Source organism: Magnusiomyces paraingens, assembly GCF_902498895.1.
Source record: "Magnusiomyces paraingens strain CBS 517.90 genome assembly, contig: contig2, whole genome shotgun sequence".
NCBI classification, from domain to species: domain Eukaryota; kingdom Fungi; phylum Ascomycota; class Dipodascomycetes; order Dipodascales; family Dipodascaceae; genus Magnusiomyces; species Magnusiomyces paraingens.
Window position 1 is genome coordinate 1812269 of NW_022474068.1, and position 22263 is coordinate 1834531.

Sequence of the window (22263 nt, forward strand, 5' to 3'; positions counted from 1 at the left end):
TATTATTTTGGGGATATAAAATTTGTTTTTTTTTTAAGTATTAATAATTCTGGTGTTATTTTTTTTTTCAATATATTTTTTTTTCTTGTTAATTTTTGTTTTTTTTTTTTTAATTTCTTTCTTTAAATCTCTTCTTCACTCCAAACAATGTCTGAAATCTACTGGAACGATTCCGTCGTACAAAACGCCCCAAACCCAGCATCTTATCTTCTTCTTCGTTGTTTGATTCCATCTTCTAAAGCTCACCTGGTGACCAATGTACTACGAGAAACTCCCAATTTGCGTTCTGAACAAGTTCTAGATGCAGCAGATTTGCAAACTGCTTGGATCTCATCACTTGTGTCTCGGGGGGTCCCCATAGCAGCCACCATTGCAGTAGTACCTCAATGTCCCGAAATTGTTATTTCGCTCTTTAATTTTGATTCTCAAATTCTTTCCAGTGTAAGTTTATTTCTATATCTATATCTATATATAGTATTAAAATTCAAATCCATCTAACTTAAAACATTAAAGACACTTTGTCAAATCGCCCAGCTTGTCAAATGCTCCATCACAATCCTCGCACCTTTAAACCCAAAGTCTCCAGTTTCTACGCTACTTCCAAATTCTACAGAATACTCAATTCCATTCCCCAATTCTCATTCCATTATCCCACCCCATGCATTTCATTTTTTATCTGAATCTCACTCTTTAATACCCACAAAGTTCTTCACTCCATACCCGTCCCGTAGTTGCTGTCAATTACGCAACTTGGCAACTTTTGTTTTAAAAACTACAGGCCCACCAATTTCTTTACTTTTACCGTCTCAAATAAAGTCGAATGTCCAGTCTTTGCCGCAATGTCCCACGTATTCGTCTTCGTTTGTATCTCCGTTTCCATCTCTTACCATTTGTGACGTTTCGTGTGTTATAACAGATCAAACATACCAAGATGATACAGGAGGATGCAGGGCCAACCGCAAGGCTGAGTATAAAAAGGGCAGTTTTCTGTTGTCAACCACCCAACGTGCGGCTCATAAATCCTGTGCCCAACTCAAAACGGCCCACACAACTACAATAGCCAACTGCTTCGACGAAGACGAAGACGAAGACGAAGACGACGTCGAAAACTGTCACAGGGTTATAGATAACAAGGAAAACAACGTAGAGGAGACAAACATTAATTACGTTGCAAACACAACTGGGAATGATGCAGATCAAACGGAATACACTATCTCACGGGCTTCAGTGTTGTACTCAGAAACCCCCGAGGTAGCAGCAGCAGCACAGGAGACCAAAGTTTCAGCGACCAGTTCTCCTGCATTTCCTTTTCTTCTTCTTCTTCTTCTTCTTCTTCTTCTTCTTCTTCTTCTTCTTCTTCTTCTATGCCATTTTGTCTACCTCCCTTACCTGACGGTAGTATCCACCAGTCTAAGCCACGCCATGTTGCCTCGCTTCCTGTATCTTCTCTGCACCCAGGCCGCGCCTCACGCACCGACCATTTTGAGTTTCGATTTGTACCAGACCGTGGGTTACGTACTGTGGCCGCTCGTAGGCGTGTTGAAGAAATGTTAGCGGCAGTAAGTACATCTACAGGCGCACGTGCACGCCTATTTCGTGAAGTAAATACTCGTAAACGCGGTGTTGAAATAAGCGGGGCTCGGGCTGCAGTTGTGGCAGCTATTGGACGCGTGCAAACTGGATATGCAGATGCTTGTCTTGTTGAACGGCAGGGCAACTGTAATGAAGGTCCTTCTGCTAAGGGAGGTTCTCGAAGTAAACGCGGGACTGTTATTTACAAGGAGTAGTAAGTTTGAAAAAAAAAAAACAAATAAATAAAAAAAAAATAAGAAGAAATAAGAAAAGCTTACTCTTGGTAAGTTAAAATGGGTAACACATCCTCCGCCCTTTTCTCCGTTCCGTCTTTCCCACCCCCACCATTTTTTTTTTTTTTTTTCCCTTCCTACAACATACCACCAACAAAAAGTCAAACATTAGCAAGTTTGGCATCTCTCGCGACTTTTGGGGAGGGATATTGGATATATATAGTTTTAATTATTTTTTTTTTTTCAAAGAAAAAAAAATTATATATTTCTCAATAAACCCTATTGTTTTTTTCTTATATATTTTTTTTTATTTTTCAATCAATCAATCAATCAATCAATCAATCAACTGAGTTATAGTTACATATCATTTTCAAATGACACGCTCACGTACTAAAACTGATTTGCTCAAGACTTTAACAGAATCTGAAAAGGCTCTTTTTTTCCTTGACCTTAAAGATCTTGCACTTGAGTTTGCGAAATCAGGTGGAATCGATGCGTTATTTGCATTAGACCGGGTACGTGAATTTAACGCGTTATTGGCACCACATCGTTCAAGGTTCCGATGTCAAGATACTGAAACAATATTACGATATCAACGATCTAAACGCAAAAATAGAGTGAAAACACGGGAACAAAAACGATTAAAAAGAGCTCAAGAAGTCCAAAAAAAAAAAAACGGAGAAGAGCAAAAGAAAAACAAGATGATTATTATTAATAATAATAATAATAAAATAAAAGAAAAACAAGATGAAATGGTGAAGGAACCCACAACCGAGAAGGAAACTTTCAAACTTTAGTGTGGTGAAGCTAAAAAAAAAAAAATTTAATTAATTAATACCCTCCCCTTCCTATACCTTAAAAAACAAAAACAAAAAAAAAAGGATATATCCTCGATATGACTGATGATTCACAATTGTGGCATTAATGAATCACATTATCCAGTTTTTTTTTTTTTTTTTTTTTTTTTTTTTTTTTTGGATGGGCAAAATCTCAATATAACCTAAATAAAGGATATTCTGGGGATGGATGCCATATTAACTTGTGTGCATTTTGGTGGGGGGGAGAGGAGGGTCTCTATTTTTTTTTTAGAAATTTAGAAATTCATGGTTAAGGCTCATTCAGATAAAAAAATCAAAAGTTGGACAAGAGTCAGTCATATCATTCATTATGAATAACTAAAGTCTAGTCTAGTTTTGTTTTTTTAAGACTGGTTATTATTTTTAGTATTAATATTATAATTATTAGGTCTTACAATCAACAAAAACAACAAAGTATATATATATATATATATAGATATCTAAATCTGAATCTAGAACTAAGTAATTGTCAATCATTAATCTATTTTTTTTTCTCAAGAATTAATTTAGAATCCATTTTGTATTTTTTTTTTAATTTTCAATACCAAAATAAAAAAATTAAAAAAAAAAAAAACTTTAATCTCTGGAGGTAGTAGTAGTAGGTCCCTCTCCATTTAAACCTCCCTCTCCCCCCATTGATCCGTTATAAACTCACGGGAAAGGTCCATTACCATTCCGAATTAAGAAAGAATGAATAAATATGACCTTTGTGGTACTTATATATATATATATATAATTTGTCAACAAAATATATTACTATACAATGATACACTCTAGTTTATTTTGATTTAATTAATGGTATTTAAAGAATTTAAAGAATTTAAATTAGACTCTAAGCTGTTCAGTTCATTTACTTTGGTTAGTTTAATATATATTTGTGATACCCATGAAGAATAGTTTTTCCCCACTCTCTCTCGAAAGATCCTAAAAGCCTTTCTTTTTTTTTTCCATTAACCTTTAAAAAAAACTATCATTAAAATATTTTTAATAAATAAATATATATATTCAATCAAATTGTCAGTCAGTTACTGTTGTTGCCGCATCTTTGGCGGGGCTGATGTTGATATTATATATATATATATATATATATATCAAAAATGGCGGGGCTCTTTTTTCACGTGTTAATAAACTTTTAAAATAAATATAAATATAAATTTAAATAAATTAAATTAAATTAAATTAAATTAAAATTAACAATCAATAAAAACCCCCCACTTTGATCATTAAAGATTCCGCAAGGGTAAGGGATTTTTATAGGATTTTTTTTATGGCCTTTTGAAAAGTTTTTATTCTTCTTCTTAATCTTCTTAATCTTCTCCTCACCACTAAAGATGAAATTCCCCCCTCTTTAATCATGATTTCTTTGACTTAGTTAATGGATACAAAAGGCATAGTCTTCTTCTTCTTTTTTTTTCTTTCAATTTCATTTTTTATTTTTAAAGTAAATGTTAAATCACAAGATACCAAATGTTTATTCATTAACAATTTAATTACTTTTTTTTTTGGTCTTCAATAAGACTTTAATACTTTAAATTATTATTATAAAACTACTACTAACAGAAAACTATGGAATATATATATATATATATATATATATATAATTTTTATATGAAGGTTAGGGGAAAGGCTGTGCTGAAAAAAAAAATTTCAAATTAATTATTTTTTTTTTCAATGATATTTTGTATATTTGATTTTCAAGCTGTCTAAAATACTTGTTGCAAAATATATATATAAATATAAATAAATATAAAAAATCCCTCTTGTATCTGTTTATTTTTCTTTTCTTTTCTTTTCTTTAGATTTTTCATCATCTTACATGATATATAATTGTTACAGTTTTTTTTTTTTTTGATAATTTCAAATTTTCAAAATTTCAAAATTTCAAAATAATCCCTCGTCCATTTCAAGTCTCTTTTTTTTTTTTTTTTTTTTTTGACCCCGTTACTCGGTTATATTCAATAAAAATATATTTAGATCATATATATATACTTTTAGATTTGTTAACTGTTATTGTTACTCCACATCTTTTTTTTTTCTTTTGTGAAATGATTTCTGTTCTTTTTTTTTCATCATTTTCCTTAAGGAAAAGCCATAAAGTTGGTTTAACAAAATAAAAATAAAAAAAAAATTTTCCAACTAATCATCATTCTCATGATAGTCCACGTTGGTAATTTTATCAACATTTTAAATCATTTTAACTTAAAAAAGAAAAAAAAAATAAAATAAAATATTAAGAAAAAAGAAAAAAAAAAAAAAAAAAAGAAGTCTTACACTGTTTAAAAAAAAATAAAATAAAATAACCATTGCATGGAAAATAACTCCCCCCTTTCCTCAAAAAAGATTTCCATATATATATAAAAACTTACATTAAACTATAGATAAAAATGTTGTTGCTGTTGCTATTCTTCTAGTTCTTTTTCTTCTTCTTTTGTGTATTTCCACCAACAAAAGAAAAGATTTTTTTTATTTTATTTTTGTCTGTAAAATGCTTTTGATTTGTTCTCTAAATTAATCTTCAAATCCTCCCCATGTGGATCTATTTGAACATTGTCACTGGACCAAAATAAAAATAAAAACTCTTTCGTCACTTGTTTTTTTTTTTTATTTTATTTTATTTTATTTTTTTTGTTTCCCCCCCCCTCTTTTACTCTTTTTTTTTTTATGATGATTTCAATAAAAATGTAAATAAAGAAAAAAAAAAGATATCTATTTCTTTTTCTATCATTCCAAAGTGAAAAAGAACATTATCATCAACATGTAAAATATATATATCTCCGTGGAAATAGTAATTATAATAAAGATTAATAAATTTCTACTATATAAATATATATGGAAAGAATGTGATTATATACTGTGGATTTTGGTATTTATTCTATTAAAAATTGAATAAATATATAAATAATAACTAATTATAATCACTATTAACCTTCTAGAATGTATTTATTTATCTAAATTGGAATAAATGAAAAAAAAAGCCAATTTTTTTTTTATTTCTCCTGAATCCGTTATTTTTACTGATTGCGCATCTTGTCAGACTTGGAAGAACCAATAAAGTAAAATGGAAAGAAAAGAAAAGAAAAGAAAAGGAAAAAAAAAAAATTTTTCTTCTTCTTCTTCTTCTAATTATAATTCTTTTCAGTTTGGAAATTATTGTGATAAAATAAATAAATATACACACATACATACAGATACAAATTTTTTTTTTTCAGTAGTTGCAAGTGGTAGTGGATATTTAATTTATTTATTTAATTACCGTCGGAGAACAAAAAAAAAAAAAAGAAAAAAGATAATTAATCATTAAAAGTACTCTAAAATAACAAAACACCAAAAAATATATATATATATATAAAAAAAAAAAAGAATCATATCAAATAACAATAAATTGTAATAATAATAATAATAATAATAGTAGTAAAAAGTAATCTCTTCACATAATAGCACACTCACCTGAAGCCTTGAGCGATTCATATTGCTCCTCTGCAATCTGATGTTCCATTTCAGTTTGTTTAGCCTTAGACTCTCTAGGGAAGTACAGTTTCAAAAACTGCATATGTTCTTTATCCAAGTTAGAATCATCAGCATCCATCACAACATGTTTCCTACACATTGGACACTTTTCCTCTCCACTGCGTTGTAAATGAATCATGCACTTGATACAAAAAACATGGTTACATCCTAATCTAATAGGCTTATAAGCAACACTCAAACAAATAGGACATAAGAAATCATCAATCTGTGGAGTCACTGGTAATAATTTCTCAGTAATAACAAAACAAATATCCTTGGCAACACTCTGTGATAAAAATGGGTCTTGAGAAATCAAACTTGGGAATGAAACTCTAGAATCAAGAGCCGTTTGTTTATCAAACTTCTTTAGAATCTTATTGATGGCAGTCTTATTAATTGATTGGAACTGAAGTACCCGTAATAATTCAACATTAATGTGCCAAAACTGTCTAAATGCTTGATATGACTCCTTCTTATTAAATTGGTGAATCATAGATGTCGTAGTATTGGTCACCTTAAGCTTAGAAATAATACGTTGTTTAGAAATACCTGGTGCAGTGTAAGTGGCAGGCGTGCTGTGATTGGGCACTTCTGTCTTTACGTTTTTAAGTGATGGCGAGGATGGGTTAAAAAACATATCAAGAGCTGTTTCAATTTTAGCCGTTGAAGCCTTGTCAAGATTAGCCAGGTCTTGAGCCGTGATTCCAGTCACACCATTCTTCTCGAGGTATGCATTGAGAGAAAGGACCAATTGAGCTGTATTGTTAAACCCAAGAATTCGTGCTGCAAAGTGGACCAACTTGCGTCTCGCAGTCTCGATATTATGCTCACCATGATCAGACTCCATTGTAGCGAAAAACACATTGGCCATCATATACTCCTTGAATATCTCACGCCAGGTATACATGTCAGATTTGCGGGCCTTGGGATCTACCAGGTTTGAAATAGAGTCTCTCAAGGTTGCAATTTCTTGAGTCAATGATTCTTCTCGTTTTTCTTTAAATTCATCCAAATTCTTGAGCTCATTTGTTAGCATATGGAAAAATACAGAATCTGATTCTAAATGAATTTCAATCACACGAATGTTAGGCTGAGGATCTTCTTCAGAATCTGAATCTGAATCTGAACCTGAATCTGAATCTGAGTCTGAAGAAACTAAACTCGAGTCTGAAGACGCGGTATGAGGAAGAAGACATTCATGTTCATCTTCAGAAGCATAAAGAGAAACACAATCAAAGTCAGAAATACCGACACGAGGGTTGTAAAACATTTCTTCGGCAATAGAGTCTGTAGTCATTATTGAAGCAGCCGAGGAGGAGTTGAGGTAAGAGGGGATATTGTAACTGGATGATGCATCAGAGCTATCATCACTTTCCACCAAACTAATTCTTGATGAGTTACTTGGTTTTTTGTACAAGTCATCTTCTGATTCGATTCTCATTTTGCGAAGCTGGTCAATAGTGACTGAAGAAAGTGATACATCCACCGGGGTATTAGATTCGGTTTCAATGGCCACCACAATCTTAGGAGTAAAGTCTTTCATAGTGCCGTCAAACTTGTACGAGATAACTGGAGAGCTGGTACGCTGTTGTCTATATTCTGAAGCCAAGCTATCTGCTCGTGATCGACGGCGGTTGTGAGAAGAATGGGAGTTGTTGTTGTTATTACTATTATTATTATTATTATTTGCATTGCTGGAGATTGAAGAAGAGCGTGAGGATCTTGGGACTGATGGAGAGCGAACTTGAGAAGCAATGACCGAGGCCAGTCGGTTATTGATTGGAGGAGTTGATCTTGAGCGTAATGCAAGAGCAGTTGAAGGTTCTGGGCTTGATTCACGTCGTTGGGAAGTGTTATTATTATTATTATTATTATTATTATTATTATTATTATTAGTTGAAGAGTCTTGGTATTGAAGAAGAGCAAGAAGAGTTTCACGCTCTAAACCAATTTCTTTAAGTTCTTCGACAACTTTATTAATACATTTTTTAAGAGCCTTATATTGGATTCCAGATTCTGCCCAATCTTTGGGGATTCCTTCATCCTCTAAGGTTTGCTGATAAACTTTTGCAAATTTCATTATTGCTTTATATATAAAGTGTTAGGGAAGAAAGAAGGGTTGAGAGTAAGTTAAAAAAATGGGCAAGATAATAAAAATAGGAAAGAACATGTAAATAGAAAAAAAAATAGAGATATAGATAAAGTTATAAATGGAAAATGAATTTTATTTAAAAAAATAAAAAAAATAAAAAAAAAAAAGTGGAAATCCGAGAATATTTATATAAAATTTAGAAAAAAAAATATATATATATATTGATTATATATGAGGGGGGAGGGAAAGAGAATAACGGATGGTGAGCGTTTAAAAAAACTAAAAAAAGAAAAGTTTTTTTTTTTATTTTTTTCGAGACAAGAAAATAAAATAAAAAAAAAAATTTCTCCATACATACAAACAAACAAAACAAATAAACAAACCGGGACAGCCCGCCATTTAAAATTTTTTTTTTGTTTGTATACGAAAACAGTTTGATGAACGCCACAACGGTGAGGGGAAAAAAGAATAATAAGAATAATAAGAAGAAGAAGAAGAAAGGGTCACTAACTAAACAGAAAAAAAAAAAATAGAGAGAGAGAGAGAGGAGAAGGACGATTTATTTGGTTGGTTGATTAGTTGGTTAGTTTGCAGTAATTGTTGTAAGCATCAGGCCAGAGTGGAATAAAGAAGAGGAAGCAGCAAATTTATAAGGCAGACAGACAGACAGACAGACAGACAGACAGAGAAACAGACAAGCAATGGTGAGATAACAGAGATTGATGTTAATGATTTTTTTTATATATTAAATTGTATATTTTGATTGAAAAAAAAAGTGGAGAAAAGAATTATAATAATAATAATAATAATAATAATAATGAAAGACTTTAATTGTTATTATTACTATTATATATTATGGTATTAATATTGAAAATAAAAATAAAAAAAAAATTTGAAATTCAAAATTTTATAATAAAAAAAATTATAGTTTATATATATATATCATTTCAATTATATATATTATATTCATGCAATTTTTAAATAATCATTTTTTTTAAAATTTGACTTAAAGATTGTCGATCATCTTCATCTTGACTTGAAGCCAAATTTTTATCTTTTTTTTTTTTTTTTTCTTTCTTTATGTCTATTGATTGATTGACAAAGTTAGTTATATATATATATATAAGTTTATACTTATTTCTTTATTAATTTCTTTATTTATTTCATTAATTGTTTTTTTTTTCTCTTATTAAAACTATTACTTGAAATTATTACTATCAAGTGTAGTTTATTTCTCTTCATCGTCTTCATCTTCTTCTTCAAATTAAGAAAGAGGTCGCGTGCTCATTATCCTAATGTAGGCAAGCGGGGCCAGCAATTAGACAGGCAGACAGGCAGACAGGCAGGCAGCTATTATAAATCCATACATATACATACATACATACATACACGCCACAAAAATAGAAGATGACAGAAAACTTATTTTGTACTTGAAAAAAAAAAAAAAAAAAAAAACGATACTATTCCGGTAAACGGAGCCAAGAGGATGATATATATTTATTATCTATATAATTATATTAAAAAAAAAAAAAAAAATTTAATGACAAGAAAATGATAACGACTACGAAGAAAAAAAAATTATATAAATATTAATTAAATATATATTTTAGGAAAGAGGTCGTGTGATATTAAACAGCTGCTGAATTTCTTGTGGACAATAAATCTTTTAAATAATACTTGTAATACTTGAAACTTTTAAACATTCTCTTATAAATTTAAAATAAATATAAAATAAATATAAAATAAATTTAAAATAAATAACTGAAAAAATAAAAAAGAAGAAGAAGAAGAAGAAGAAGTTTAATCTATCAAATATTATTAAAATGCTCAACAATTATAAAAAAAAAAAAATCCAACAGCAAGCAACCTTACACAAGACAATTTATATATATTTTTCAATGTTACTTTTTATGTAAATATCATCAACATTTTTTTTGGCTTTAACCTTAAATATATATATATATATATAATTACTCGTTTAATTCTTTTCTTGTCTTGGAAATTTTGGATATCTTTGGAAATATATATATATTTTAAAAAAAAAAAAAAAAACAATCGAGGAAAGAAAGCTTTGTATATAAATATATATATACTTTATTTTATTTTTTTTAAAATAGGAGACATTAAAAAAAAACGGTTCTTCCATTGTTTTGGTGAACTGAATTTTTTTTTTTTTTTAGTCTTTCTAAAAGAGGTTTTTGGTGCTGGAAAGATTGAGAAACCTTTCAGTGTCTAATAGCAATCAACAACATAATATAATATAAACAACCCATTTTGATAACACAAGCAAACTTATTACTAATTTATTTTATTACATAATATACACACATACACACACTAAATCAAACTATTATTTCATAATCACATGACTATATACTTTTACTCTAACACATGAACCCTAATTTTAAAGGTAGGGTAATTACCCGGCCTTATAATTAAAAAAATTTTTTTTCTTTACATAATTTTTTTTTTTTTTTTTTCCAGTTGACTATAAATATACAGCAAATTCCCACCCTATACCCTTCTTTTTTTTTTTTTATTTCCTTTCTTCATCACACAAACACTCTTCAAGGTAAGTCTTTAATCCTATAATAACTTCTCTTTCTTTCTCTTTCTCAAAAGATAAAAAAAAAATTACCAGTTTCTCTTTTTATTCAGTTTGCCTTTAAATGATGAGTTTATCATTCTTCTTTCCTTTGTCCTATCGACCATGACGATATGGTGCTAATGAGTGCTTTTGCTGAGCAAAAATCTTTGGATGAGATTCGTCGATTCCATTTTTTTATTGCTTGGCGCTTGAAAAAGCTTTACTTGCCAGTATTTTATTTGCCTGATTTTTAAAAGGTTTTTTTTAAAAACGAATAAAGAGTTTCTTGGTCTTTTGAGAAGTTTCTTAAAAACTATTTTACTAACTTTAAAAAAATAATAGATTTTCGTAGCAAAAATTTCTTGAATAATTTTTTTGCAGTGTATTGTGATCGTTACTACTCTTACTATTAATTTTTTTTAATGGGTACGTTTATATAATCAATATACTTTATATTTTTTTATTTGTTTTACTCCAAGCTTCATTTTTTTTTCCAATCTATTATTTAGATGATGAAAATTCCTATAAACATTCGCAGTTTCCACGGTAGTGCACGTTATGAACCTAATCTAGTGCTTTCGGTGACCGCCAATATCCTTCCTTGGATGTCTGACTTTAAAAAAAGATTGGATTTTTTTTTGATGCTATTGGGGAAAAAATCAAATTTTTATTTTGAGAATCTTTAAACTAACTTTGCAATTTTAGGATTTCCATATAATCTCAATAGAATTTTAATAGAATCTTTTTATTTTTAAATATTTGTATTTTTTTACCTTTAAGGCTTGTAGTTTTATGTCGTTTTTTATTCAGATGTGTTTACATCATTTTGATATTTATAAAAGTTTTGTCAGACGGATTTAAGTAATCTTTTGTGATTTTTGATATAAATCACTTTGAATATATATATATATTTATTTTTATAAATAACTGAAAAAGAAAATTTCTATTTTCCAACTAAATAAAATCAATCATAATGATGATAAAAAATTCTTTAACTCAAAATTCTATTTTTTTTTTTTTTCATCTCAAAAGAGTAAATGCGGCGTTCTTTTTAAAAATCCCAATACTCCATTAATTCATTATCATTAATTAATTTATATTCATTAGAAATACAACTCTTCTTCTAAGCATATCTATTCATTCAAACACTTCAAATAAATGCCTGTCAAAATAAATAATAATAAAAAAATAAAAAAAAAAGGAGAACTTCAATTTTATTCCAAAAAAAAAAGCATGAATCTCGACTTTTCCACTTCCCAGTTCCTAATCTCCATATATATATATATATATCTAGACTATAAAATGATTCCAAATTCTTACTTTTTCATTCTAATGACAAAAATAAAAAAAAAAAACAATAAAAATCCTCCTTCCTCTTCTTTCATCTATTAAAAAATGTCGGCCTATGCAAAAACTTGTCGATACTTCATCAATATTCTTTCCATAATTCTCGTACTTACATACCTTATCTGGACTCCCATCTACATCTTCCACCCAACAACAACAAATGCCATAGCCGCAGTACACGTCCATGTTCCTCCCATGTCTCCTGAAATCTATACTCGTTTCCATAATGCAACATACGCCAGTATAATCATCTACAATAACAAAACTTCACCTCATCTTATCCCAGAATTACACACTTTAAACCTCTCCTCAAACTCAATCCCAGGGTTTGATCTTTACTACAACTTTCGGTTTTTTTCTACTTGTCTTAATACAAACATAAAACCACAACAACGTCCGGAATCTGCTTCAATTATCCAGCTCATCCTCACTGCAGGACTTGATCCACACTCAGCTGAATCTGTCATATCAACTCTCCAACTATCTTACAAATCTTATGACTACTCCCATGATATACTACTCCAATCACTTCATACCGCTCCAGCTGAAGCCCTCCTCATGCCTTTGGTATTATACTTATGTGTTGTCACTGTGTTAGTTGTTCACCAGCTCACGTTCCCATCAACCAGCCAATTTCTTGGCACACAAAATCACAATCACCATCACAATTCAGATACATCTGTCATGGGTTCTCGAGAAATAGGAGTTGAATCACGATCTCATGCATTCCGACGTGTTATACTTGTAGCCCTGGTATGTGCAGCTGCCCTAGCTCCGTTTGTGTATTGGAACTGTATACTAATGTGGCAGCATAGCACACGCGAGGTCATAGCCATCAATGAATTGTTAAGCCCAGAGTGGGGGGTTAAGGCCCGAGTGCTAGGGCTTGGAAATGCACTTCAATATTTTCCTGTGGGGATGGTTGTTGGTACATTTTTGTGTGGAGATGTGATGGTACCGTTAATATTTTGGGTAGAATTTAAAGAAAATTTGGCAAACAAGAAAAGACGGCAAGAGCGAAGACAACGTCAACGACAACGTCAACGAGAAAGACGGAAAGTTGTACAAGAAAGAAAAAAAAAGAAAAAAAAGGAATTGAGTTTATATTCAAGTGATGAAATTGTTTGAATGATTAAAAGAATTTTTTTTTTTTTCAGTCTATTAGTTCCTTCATGTTTCATTGAGAATGGAAGTCTCCATGCGGAGGGTTTTTTAATATTATATTGGTCATGGGGGTTCTTGTATATAAGACGTCATTGCAAACTTTTCCACAATCAAATCATGATTATTTACTTTTTAGCAAAATAGAGTCAATGCAATGAATTTCTTGATGAAGCCATTTAAATTCTAAGGCGATAATTGCTACTGTTGCTGATACTGCTAGTACAATAGAAAAAAAAAAATTAAAAAAACTAATAATAGCTGGATATTGAAAGAATTTTAACAAACCAGTTTGAAATTGTAAATGCCCAGATAGACAGACAAACAGACACTTATATAAACCAACTCGACTAATTAAACCTTGAGACTTAAAACTTAAATAAATCAAGTTACCCGTCTCTAATTGAGGTATTTAATTGGCGCACGGCATGCCAAAAACTTCCCCACCACCAGTTACTTTTTTTTTTTTCACAATTACCGTTTAATATAAACTCTTCTTTTTATTTTTTATTTATTCTTCACAACCCCCCCAAAAAAACAAAACAAAACAAAACGAAAATGCTCTTCTCTGCCCGTCCTGCTGTCTCTTCATCCATTAACGTGTCTAAGAGATTCTTCTCTAGCACCTTTTCCAGAATGATCCCTAACGTCTATTTTGACGTTGCCATCAACAGTATGTCCTATCACTTTAAATTTATTTCATTAATTATTAACCGGATTTCTTTTAGAGCAAAATGCTGGCCGTATCACTTTCAAGCTTTACGAAGATGTCCCCAAGACTTCTGAGAACTTCCGTGCTCTCTGCACTGGTGAGAAGGGCTTTGGTTATGCTGGTTCCGGATTCCACCGTGTTATCCCCAACTTTATGCTTCAGGGTGGTGACTTTACTCGCCACAATGGTACTGGTGGTAAATCCATCTACGGTGAGAAGTTTGCTGATGAGAACTTTATCCACAAGCACAACAAGCCTGGTCTTCTTTCCATGGCCAATGCTGGTCCTAACACCAATGGTTCCCAGTTTTTCATTACTACTGTCAACACTCCTTGGCTCGATGGTCACCACGTTGTTTTCGGCGAGGTTGTTGAGGGTATGGACCTTGTTAAGAAGATTGAGGCCCAAGGTTCTCAGTCTGGTAGAACAAAAGCCCCCATTACCATCACTGCTTCTGGTCAGCTTTAAGTTAGTTGCTTTTTATTTTTTAAATATTGTACATAATAATAATAATAATAATAATAATGATGAATTTAAATAAGGATCTAAAAAAAAATAAAAATAAAAATAAAAATCAAATTCAAAGTATTATTGCTCCGGAATCGCTTATGGCAACCCGAATCTGCTTTGCTTAAAGAAGGGTCAATCATGTGATGATGACGGGGGAAAATTTTCAGCAGTGTGGCACAGGGGATGAGCAAGCCATGCTGATTTTATTTGAGTGTCATCAATATCTTCAATATCTATCTATTATAATATAAATCAGTCAAACTGTCAATCGACAAGTATATCATCATCATCATCAAATATATTATATATGTAGAAACTCATTGATTTATTTATCATAGTAAATAAGGAAAAAAAATAGAATAAAGCAAAACAAATTGAGAATATCAACACATGTATTGTAATAATCGAGGGCGAAATTACTCAAAACTTTTTTAAACTTTTCAATTGTTAATGCCTTAACCGTATTTCCATTTTTAACAAGTTGAATAACTTGAATTGATTCAATGATAAACTCAAATTTATTATTAAAGTTAAAGTCCTTTTTTAAAACTTTGACACTTAACGAAAGATTCATATATATAACGCTCTCGATAATAAACTACAATTCTTAATATACAAGAGAAACCCACTCCCCAAAGTTCATAAAACAAATTTTTTTTTTCTTTTTCTTTTTTTTTTTTTTCATCATTCAATAATTACAAAAAAAAAAATTAAACGTGTTTAAACAGTGCCGGAAGAAGCAATGGTGATGGTAGCCTTGGTTTTACCAGACTGAGAACCCAGGGACTCAATCTTCTTAACAAGGTCCATACCCTCAACAACCTCGCCGAAAACAACGTGGTGACCATCGAGCCAAGGAGTGTTGACAGTAGTAATGAAAAACTGGGAACCATTGGTGTTAGGACCAGCATTGGCCATGGAAAGAAGACCAGGCTTGTTGTGTCTAAGCTGGAAGTTCTCATCAGCAAACTTCTCACCGTAGATGGACTTACCACCGGTACCATTGTGGCGGGTAAAGTCACCACCCTGAAGCATAAAGTTGGGGATAACACGGTGGAATCCGGAACCGGCGTAACCAAAACCGTTCTGGCCAGTGCAGAGCTCACGGAAGTTGCGAGCAGTCTTGGGGACAATGTTGTCGTAGAGCTTGAAGACAATGCGGCCGGCAGGGGCATCTATTAAAAAGAGAGTTAGTAAAGTTATATTCATTTTACAAGGATTTTTTTTTTTTTTTTTGAATTGAAGCAGATTTTTAAACGTACTGTTGATAGCGATATCAAAGAAAACGTTAGCCATTTTTGAAGATTATTGAAGGTAAGATTGTTTTTTTTTTTTGAATAAAAAGAATAAAAAGTTAAAGAGAGAGAAAAAAAAAAAAAAGAAGAAGAAGAAGAAGGGAAAGAAGAAGAAAAGTTTAAAGAAAGGCTTTTGAACGGCTTTATATAAGAGATAGAAAAAAAAAAAAATTTAGGCTTAGCCAGTCATCAATGAATGTGCTAGAACAAAAAAAAAAAAAAAAAAGTTCAAAGAAGGGCTTTTGGATGGTGACAATTTTTTTTTTTTAATTAATTATTTATATATACATAGAATATTAACAAGTTTCAAGTCAATTAAATATATATAGTTTTTTTTTTAAAAAAAAAAAAAATTTTAAACCAAAATATTCTTGAGTATTATATATATATATTTATATTAATATATTCATCATTATATCTCAATTCAAAATTTAAGATAAAAATGATAAATAAATAAATAAATAAAAAAATTCATATTTTGGCAATCAATTTTCCTACAAGCCACTTAAAGCTGTGGCTTTGAAGTTCTTCTTCTTCTTATTATATTTTGCCACCTATGCAGTAAAGATTTTAGTAATTTTTTTTTTAATTTTGAGAGAGAGAGAGAGAGTGTGTGTGTGTGTGTATATGCAATATATACTTTAATGGAAAATTTTTTTTTTCTAATATTAATTCAACTGACAAATATTCTTTTTTATATGATTTTATATGATTCTTAAAATCTGAAGAAGAAAAAAAAAATCCAACCTTTTTCTGTTACTTTTATATATATATATATATATATATATACTATAGTAACCTTTGTAAACTTCAAAAACCTCTTTAGGAGTAAAGGTTTTATGACGTAAGTAAACAATCCATGATATAGATGATTAATAGAAAGAAAGAAAAATCAAAAATTCTACAAGATTTTTTTAAATTAAAAAAAAATTTCCAATCTTCTTTGACTTTTCTTATATATATATATAGTTTCTTTCTTTTAAACAAGAATTCAATAAAAATTTTTTTCTTCTTTTTTCTTTTCTTTGATAATATATAAGGAAGCTTAAATTGTATCAAAGCCCGTCTAAACTATACTATTGCTCAAGTAAACAAGGCCTTTTTCTTTTTTTTTTTTTTTTTTTTTTTTGATGACCAGCAAGAAACAAGCAGCAAGGGTCGACTTTAATGTTTTGATGATGATTATTTATTGTAATACTACAAATGTATACCTATCGAAAATTTATTCATTATATCATCTATAAATATATATATATATATATATAAATTTATTAAGGGTATCAACTTTCAATTAACAAAAAAATAGTTCAATCAACCATTGATTCTTTTTTTCTTTTTTTTTACCCCAGTTCTATTGTAAAAGGGTTTCTTTAAAACGTTGTCTTTTCCCCTTTCCCTTAAGTTGTCCTTCTTCTTTGCTACTGTCCTCTACAATAGACACATTTCCAAAGCTTCTTTTCCTTTTATGATGTTTCTTTTTCAACAAACAAGTCATTTGTCCAGTATTATCACAAACATCATAGACAACATTTTTACTGGCTTCTTTCTGTTTCAAGAAACCGTTCTGTTTTTCTTCGTCCAATTGATTGGAAAAATACAAATCATTAAAGTTTGAAGTTACAAATGATGTAGATTCTCTTTGGAAATGATTGCTGATATCTTCACCAAAAGTTTCATCTTCTTCTCCACTTCCATACAACGTTTCTGAGTAATCAGTTAAACTCATTAAATCATTAGACTCTTTTAAAAGCTCCTATTCATTTGAATGTTAGAATTTATAAAATGATAGCACATACACACACAAAAAAAAATGATTTACTGAATCATAAACTTTGTCCAATAATTTATCATTTGTCAAATAATAAAAAGGTTGGTGAAGATTGACCTGATGATGAGATTCTCTTAATTTGATATACTCCTCTCCATTGACAACCGATTGAAAAATAACACTTGCTAACTCTAACTGTTGAATCAAAACTGACAAACTATCACTTGTAAACACACTCAACAAGCCTATCCTAATCTGATGTAAACTTTCACAGAGTTTCAAAACATAGGAGTAGTTCGATCCAAGAGCATACTGCGGCAAAACCTCTAGAACCTGAAGCATAGAATCAACCCGACATTTAAGATTTCCAATATCATATTCTTGAGTTTTTGAGTTATTCCAAGCATAAAACATGATCTAATTATATTGTTAGAATGAAAATTTCAACTACCTGATAGCATAACAAATAAAAAAAAAAAGGAAATAGACAAGTTGTAAAAAATCAAAACGGAAGAAAGCTCAAAGTTCGTTCCACTTTTTTTTTTTTTGGAATATGCTGATATTCATTATGACTAGACAAACAAAAATAAACTATTCAAAAGCCTGTTATTTTAATACGGTTTTTGAAACTATTGAAGTAAAAGGGCTGTTTTAGAAGATGTGTGATGATAGTCCAAGTAGTTAAAAAAAAAAGTGTAAACTTTTCTGTGTTTAAATATATTCATGTGTAAATTATAAACCGGATAATGCACACACCACTTTATCAACATTGACGCCGGGTAATTGTATTTTTTCAATGATTTTCTCTACAAAATTGATCATTTTTCCTATCTAACCATCATTTTCTCTTTGCTAGTTAGTACTTTAAAGATTCATATTTTCAGAAAATTAAAATATGTTTTATCAAAATTTTGAATTAAACTAGTTGATTGAAATTACCTCTATTAATTAACCTACCATATTTTAAACTTTTACTTTTTCTAAAGTAAATTCCAGAAAAAGATGTCAAATGCGGCTTAAACATCTAAAGTCGCAAATATAATCAGCATGCCAATGCAATATTCAAACTTGAACAATGATTCTTTTCTACCATCATGTTGAAATACTAATTTTTCCTAATCAAAAAAATGATAATAGTTTTTTTTTCTCTTAATTATTGATCTAATATTTCAAAAGCTTTTTGAAATATAAAAATGGACGGATTTCTTCTATCTACTACAACATCTTTACTCTAAAATCCATCATCATCTTTTCAAATTTCTCGTTAACGCAAAAAAAAAAAAGAGAAAATGGCTTTGGTTAAATACAGTGTCAAGTGTAATAAAAACAAAATTGATAATCGAACTATTGTAGCTATAGGATGGATTTCTTCTCTTATTGCTTTGGGTCTTGTCATTATTATCCTTGTTGGTCTTGTTTCCAAAAATGGTCTTTACCAACTCTATTTTATTGACATTGACTACTCATCTGTTACTCCAACTGACGTTATCAATGCTATTATCGCTTCTCCTACTACCACATCAACAGCTGCATATTCAACGTCTACTACTGCAACAACGACTGTAGATACTTCCTCAGTTTCTACCATTCTTCAAACTTACATGGCTACTACGTTTTCTTATCCTAATTTGCGCTCTCATCTTTGGACTTTTTGCTATGGAGTATCTGATTCATCAGCTGCAACTACCACCCTTTATTCCACTTACTCTTCTTCAGATACTTCTCTGACAACCAAGGGAATGACATGGTGTTCAACTCCATCTATCAAGTATGCTCTTACTGGCCCTAATCTTATTGCCGATCTCTTAAAATATGCTGGTGCTTCAGATGATTATGCAACTCTTGTAACTAGTGCTTATAACCAAAGTCCTGCTGTTGAGGGTGTCCGCAAGTACGGTATTATGATACAAGCAACAACAACAGCTTCTCTTATCTGCTATCTTGTTGGAGCTATTGCTCTATTTAGTGCTTTTGGGTTTTCCCTTACTGCTTTCCGAAATATCAAATACGACAAAGCAGCTTTTTGGCTTGGTGTTGGAGCTGCATGTCTTATTACCATTGCAACCTTTCTTATTACGATTACCTCATCCATCTACATTAAGGCTATTAATGATACTTTTGGTTCCACTGTCAACACAACATTAGGCAAAGCTTTAGGAGTAAAAGCCAAATCAACTGTAATAGCTATGGTGGTGGTTTGGATAGCAACTGTTTTCAGTATAACTTTTGCTGGAGCTTGGTATTACATGTGCTTCTTTTTTGACAATATGCGTGGTTGAAGAATTTGAAGATTTAAAATTCTTGTTCAAGTGGGGTTACTCATGTAATAGTTTCTAATAGTCTTAATATAGCTTTTTAAATATAATTCATCTATATATTTTGCTTCATTTATAAAATTTATTTTAGTGAATAATCTTTTAAATTTTTATTACTTAAATAGTCGGCTTTTTTTTTTTTTTTTTTTTTTTGAAACACAGTATGATTCAAGGCTACGAGAAATTTTTATTAAAGATTTTTCCAATACTCCAAAAATTATCACAGTTTATTTAAAAAAGGGTCCTTAAAATTTCAATCTTGTTGAATATATCATCAGTATGCATTTAAATTGCTCGTCTACTTCAAATAAAGATTCAGCTGTGAAACTAAATGAAGAAAAAAATAATGTACTTTTTAACAAACACAGAGAGGTTCACTACAGATATAAAAAGAACTGACTTCCCAGTTTATTTTATTTTAATTTTTTTCTTTTAAAAAAAATCCCTTTGGTCATTCATTTTTTATAATAATCAATTAGCTCTTTTTCTTTTACCACCATTCTTCAGTCATCATGTTTCAAAGTCGAGTCAATTTTTCCGCGGAAACAACAAAAATTGCCTTAGGAGATTTTCCATCTGATGGCGGCCGAACAAACACAAAAATAATAGTATATACTCAAGTCATGCTTGTGATTTGTTCCTTTGTAATGACTCCTGTATTGTTTTTCGCCAATTTCTTAGATCCAAGCTTGAGTACTTTACGCGTTGACTTCCCGCAGTTAAACGCTACCTCTCTTTCAAATATTTTCACAACCGACGACAACAATCTTAACCAGCAACTTAGTTCTCTTTTCGGATCACTCACTGACTACGAACTTCAACAATATAGTGGTGAACGCCTTTACTCATATCTATTCTGTATGGCTCAGGTTGACGTGAATAGAGATGAAATTCTTTATGGCTGCACACCTTCATACGGCTTCAAGGTTGGTTACTTTATTGAACGTCTCGTACCTGAAAACTTCAAGGAGCCAATGCTTGCAGCTTATCAATCCATTTCTACCTTTAATTCCATTCGCTCTTATGGAAATCTACACATGGTTATGCTTTGGCTTGTCAAATTGTGTTTCGGTATCCCTATGTTTCTATCTGTTTACATCCTCTTTCATCAATCATTTTACATTTTCGATAGTAAAAAAGAGGATCGAAAGATATACAAGTATATCATTGCCAATGCAGCTTTTTTAGGAATTGGGTGTATTACTCTTTTCCTTACGGATATAACCATATTGGGTATTATCAACAAGAACTTCACGGACTGGGGATTTTATGCAAGCCTTACCGCTTGGGGGAATCTTATTGTTTGGGGTACTTTTGTTATTGCTTTTCTTGAATTATGGGCCCAGTATAAGATTGTTTATGGGTTTGAAATATATCGAGCTGCTGTAAAGTTCATACGGCAAAAAGGTAAAAATGGTGATTACAATGGTATGGGATATGTTTATATTAATCCAAATGATCTTGAGATTCCAGATGAATTCCTTTCTGAATTGCAAACCAAGAGGGAAGAACAACAAAGGATTAAAAGAGCAAAAAAAGAGGAGAAAAAAGCAGAGGCTTATGCTAGAAGGGAAGAACAGCTTAAAGTATCGATTCAACTTAAGGCCGAAAGGGAAGCTGAAAGACAAGCCATTAAGGAGAGGCAAGAAGAAGAACGACAAATGAAGCTTGAAGAAGAAGGGCGTTTAAAGATTATTGCTTTGGAAAAAAAGAAAGAAAAGAAAGCTGAAAGGGTTTGCATGCGTGAGCTTGCTCAGGCTGAAAAGGAAGCTGAACGGATTCGTTTGCGTGAACTTGCTCAAGCTGCCAAACAAGCTCAAGAAGAGGAACGAATGCAACGTCAACAAGAGTGGATTTTTGCCAAAGAAAGGGCGCGTGCCGAAGCAGTAATGAAAGCAGAAGCAAAAGCCATGGCTCGTGCTGAAAAGAACAAGCCTGTTAGTACTCAGGATGATATGGATAACAACAGCTCTAGCTTCGGTGATATTGATGAGATTCAAGAATATAGAGAATCTGTGGCATATCCACAGTCTGCCCGAACAAAGTTTACTGGATACCCACAGTCATACGAACCCTCCCGTAGAGCGCGTTAAGCGATTTTTTTGCTTTTAAATAATTGGGATGCTTAGTTAGGTTGAAAAAAATACAAGGTTTGAAAAATCTCAAGCCACAATATAATCATGAAATTTCATAATGTTTAATCCATTCAATTTCAAGAGCAAATCTTAAGAACGTAGGCTTTTTTTTTTTTTTTTTAAAAAATCAACTATGAGTGTTTTGTTTGCAACTCTAATGATTCTGGAATAA

The 22263-nt window shown here is 30.9% G+C and overlaps 7 protein-coding genes across 7 annotated transcripts; 5 read left to right on the forward strand and 2 right to left on the reverse strand.

Annotated features, from left to right (window-relative positions):
• Positions 1-147: 147 nt before the first annotated feature.
• SAPINGB_P002316 (uncharacterized protein) lies at positions 148-1787 on the forward strand (the record flags this gene model as incomplete). The annotated part of the gene is made up of 3 exons (XM_031997035.1): positions 148-441; positions 514-1251; positions 1410-1787. The coding sequence occupies 3 exons, from the start codon at positions 148-150 to the stop codon at positions 1785-1787; spliced, it is 1410 nt and encodes a 469-aa protein (XP_031852926.1).
• A 4302-nt stretch (positions 1788-6089) lies between these two features.
• On the reverse strand, positions 6090-8249 carry SAPINGB_P002317 (uncharacterized protein; the record flags this gene model as incomplete). The annotated part of the gene is made up of 1 exon (XM_031997036.1): positions 6090-8249. One exon carries the CDS (start codon positions 8247-8249, stop codon positions 6090-6092), a length of 2160 nt encoding a protein of 719 aa, XP_031852927.1.
• Positions 8250-12243: 3994 nt separating this feature from the next.
• SAPINGB_P002318 (uncharacterized protein) lies at positions 12244-13037 on the forward strand (the record flags this gene model as incomplete). Its single annotated transcript, XM_031997037.1, has 2 exons — positions 12244-12948; positions 13011-13037. 2 exons carry the CDS (start codon positions 12244-12246, stop codon positions 13035-13037), a joined length of 732 nt encoding a protein of 243 aa, XP_031852928.1.
• Positions 13038-13914: 877 nt separating this feature from the next.
• On the forward strand, positions 13915-14536 carry SAPINGB_P002319 (uncharacterized protein; the record flags this gene model as incomplete). Its single annotated transcript, XM_031997038.1, has 2 exons — positions 13915-14029; positions 14085-14536. The coding sequence occupies 2 exons, from the start codon at positions 13915-13917 to the stop codon at positions 14534-14536; spliced, it is 567 nt and encodes a 188-aa protein (XP_031852929.1).
• Positions 14537-15298: 762 nt separating this feature from the next.
• SAPINGB_P002320 (uncharacterized protein) lies at positions 15299-15874 on the reverse strand (the record flags this gene model as incomplete). The annotated part of the gene is made up of 2 exons (XM_031997039.1): positions 15299-15753; positions 15841-15874. The coding sequence occupies 2 exons, from the start codon at positions 15872-15874 to the stop codon at positions 15299-15301; spliced, it is 489 nt and encodes a 162-aa protein (XP_031852930.1).
• Positions 15875-18930: 3056 nt separating this feature from the next.
• On the forward strand, positions 18931-19920 carry SAPINGB_P002321 (uncharacterized protein; the record flags this gene model as incomplete). The annotated part of the gene is made up of 1 exon (XM_031997040.1): positions 18931-19920. One exon carries the CDS (start codon positions 18931-18933, stop codon positions 19918-19920), a length of 990 nt encoding a protein of 329 aa, XP_031852931.1.
• Positions 19921-20579: 659 nt separating this feature from the next.
• On the forward strand, positions 20580-22049 carry SAPINGB_P002322 (uncharacterized protein; the record flags this gene model as incomplete). Its single annotated transcript, XM_031997041.1, has 1 exon — positions 20580-22049. One exon carries the CDS (start codon positions 20580-20582, stop codon positions 22047-22049), a length of 1470 nt encoding a protein of 489 aa, XP_031852932.1.
• Positions 22050-22263: the final 214 nt, after the last annotated feature.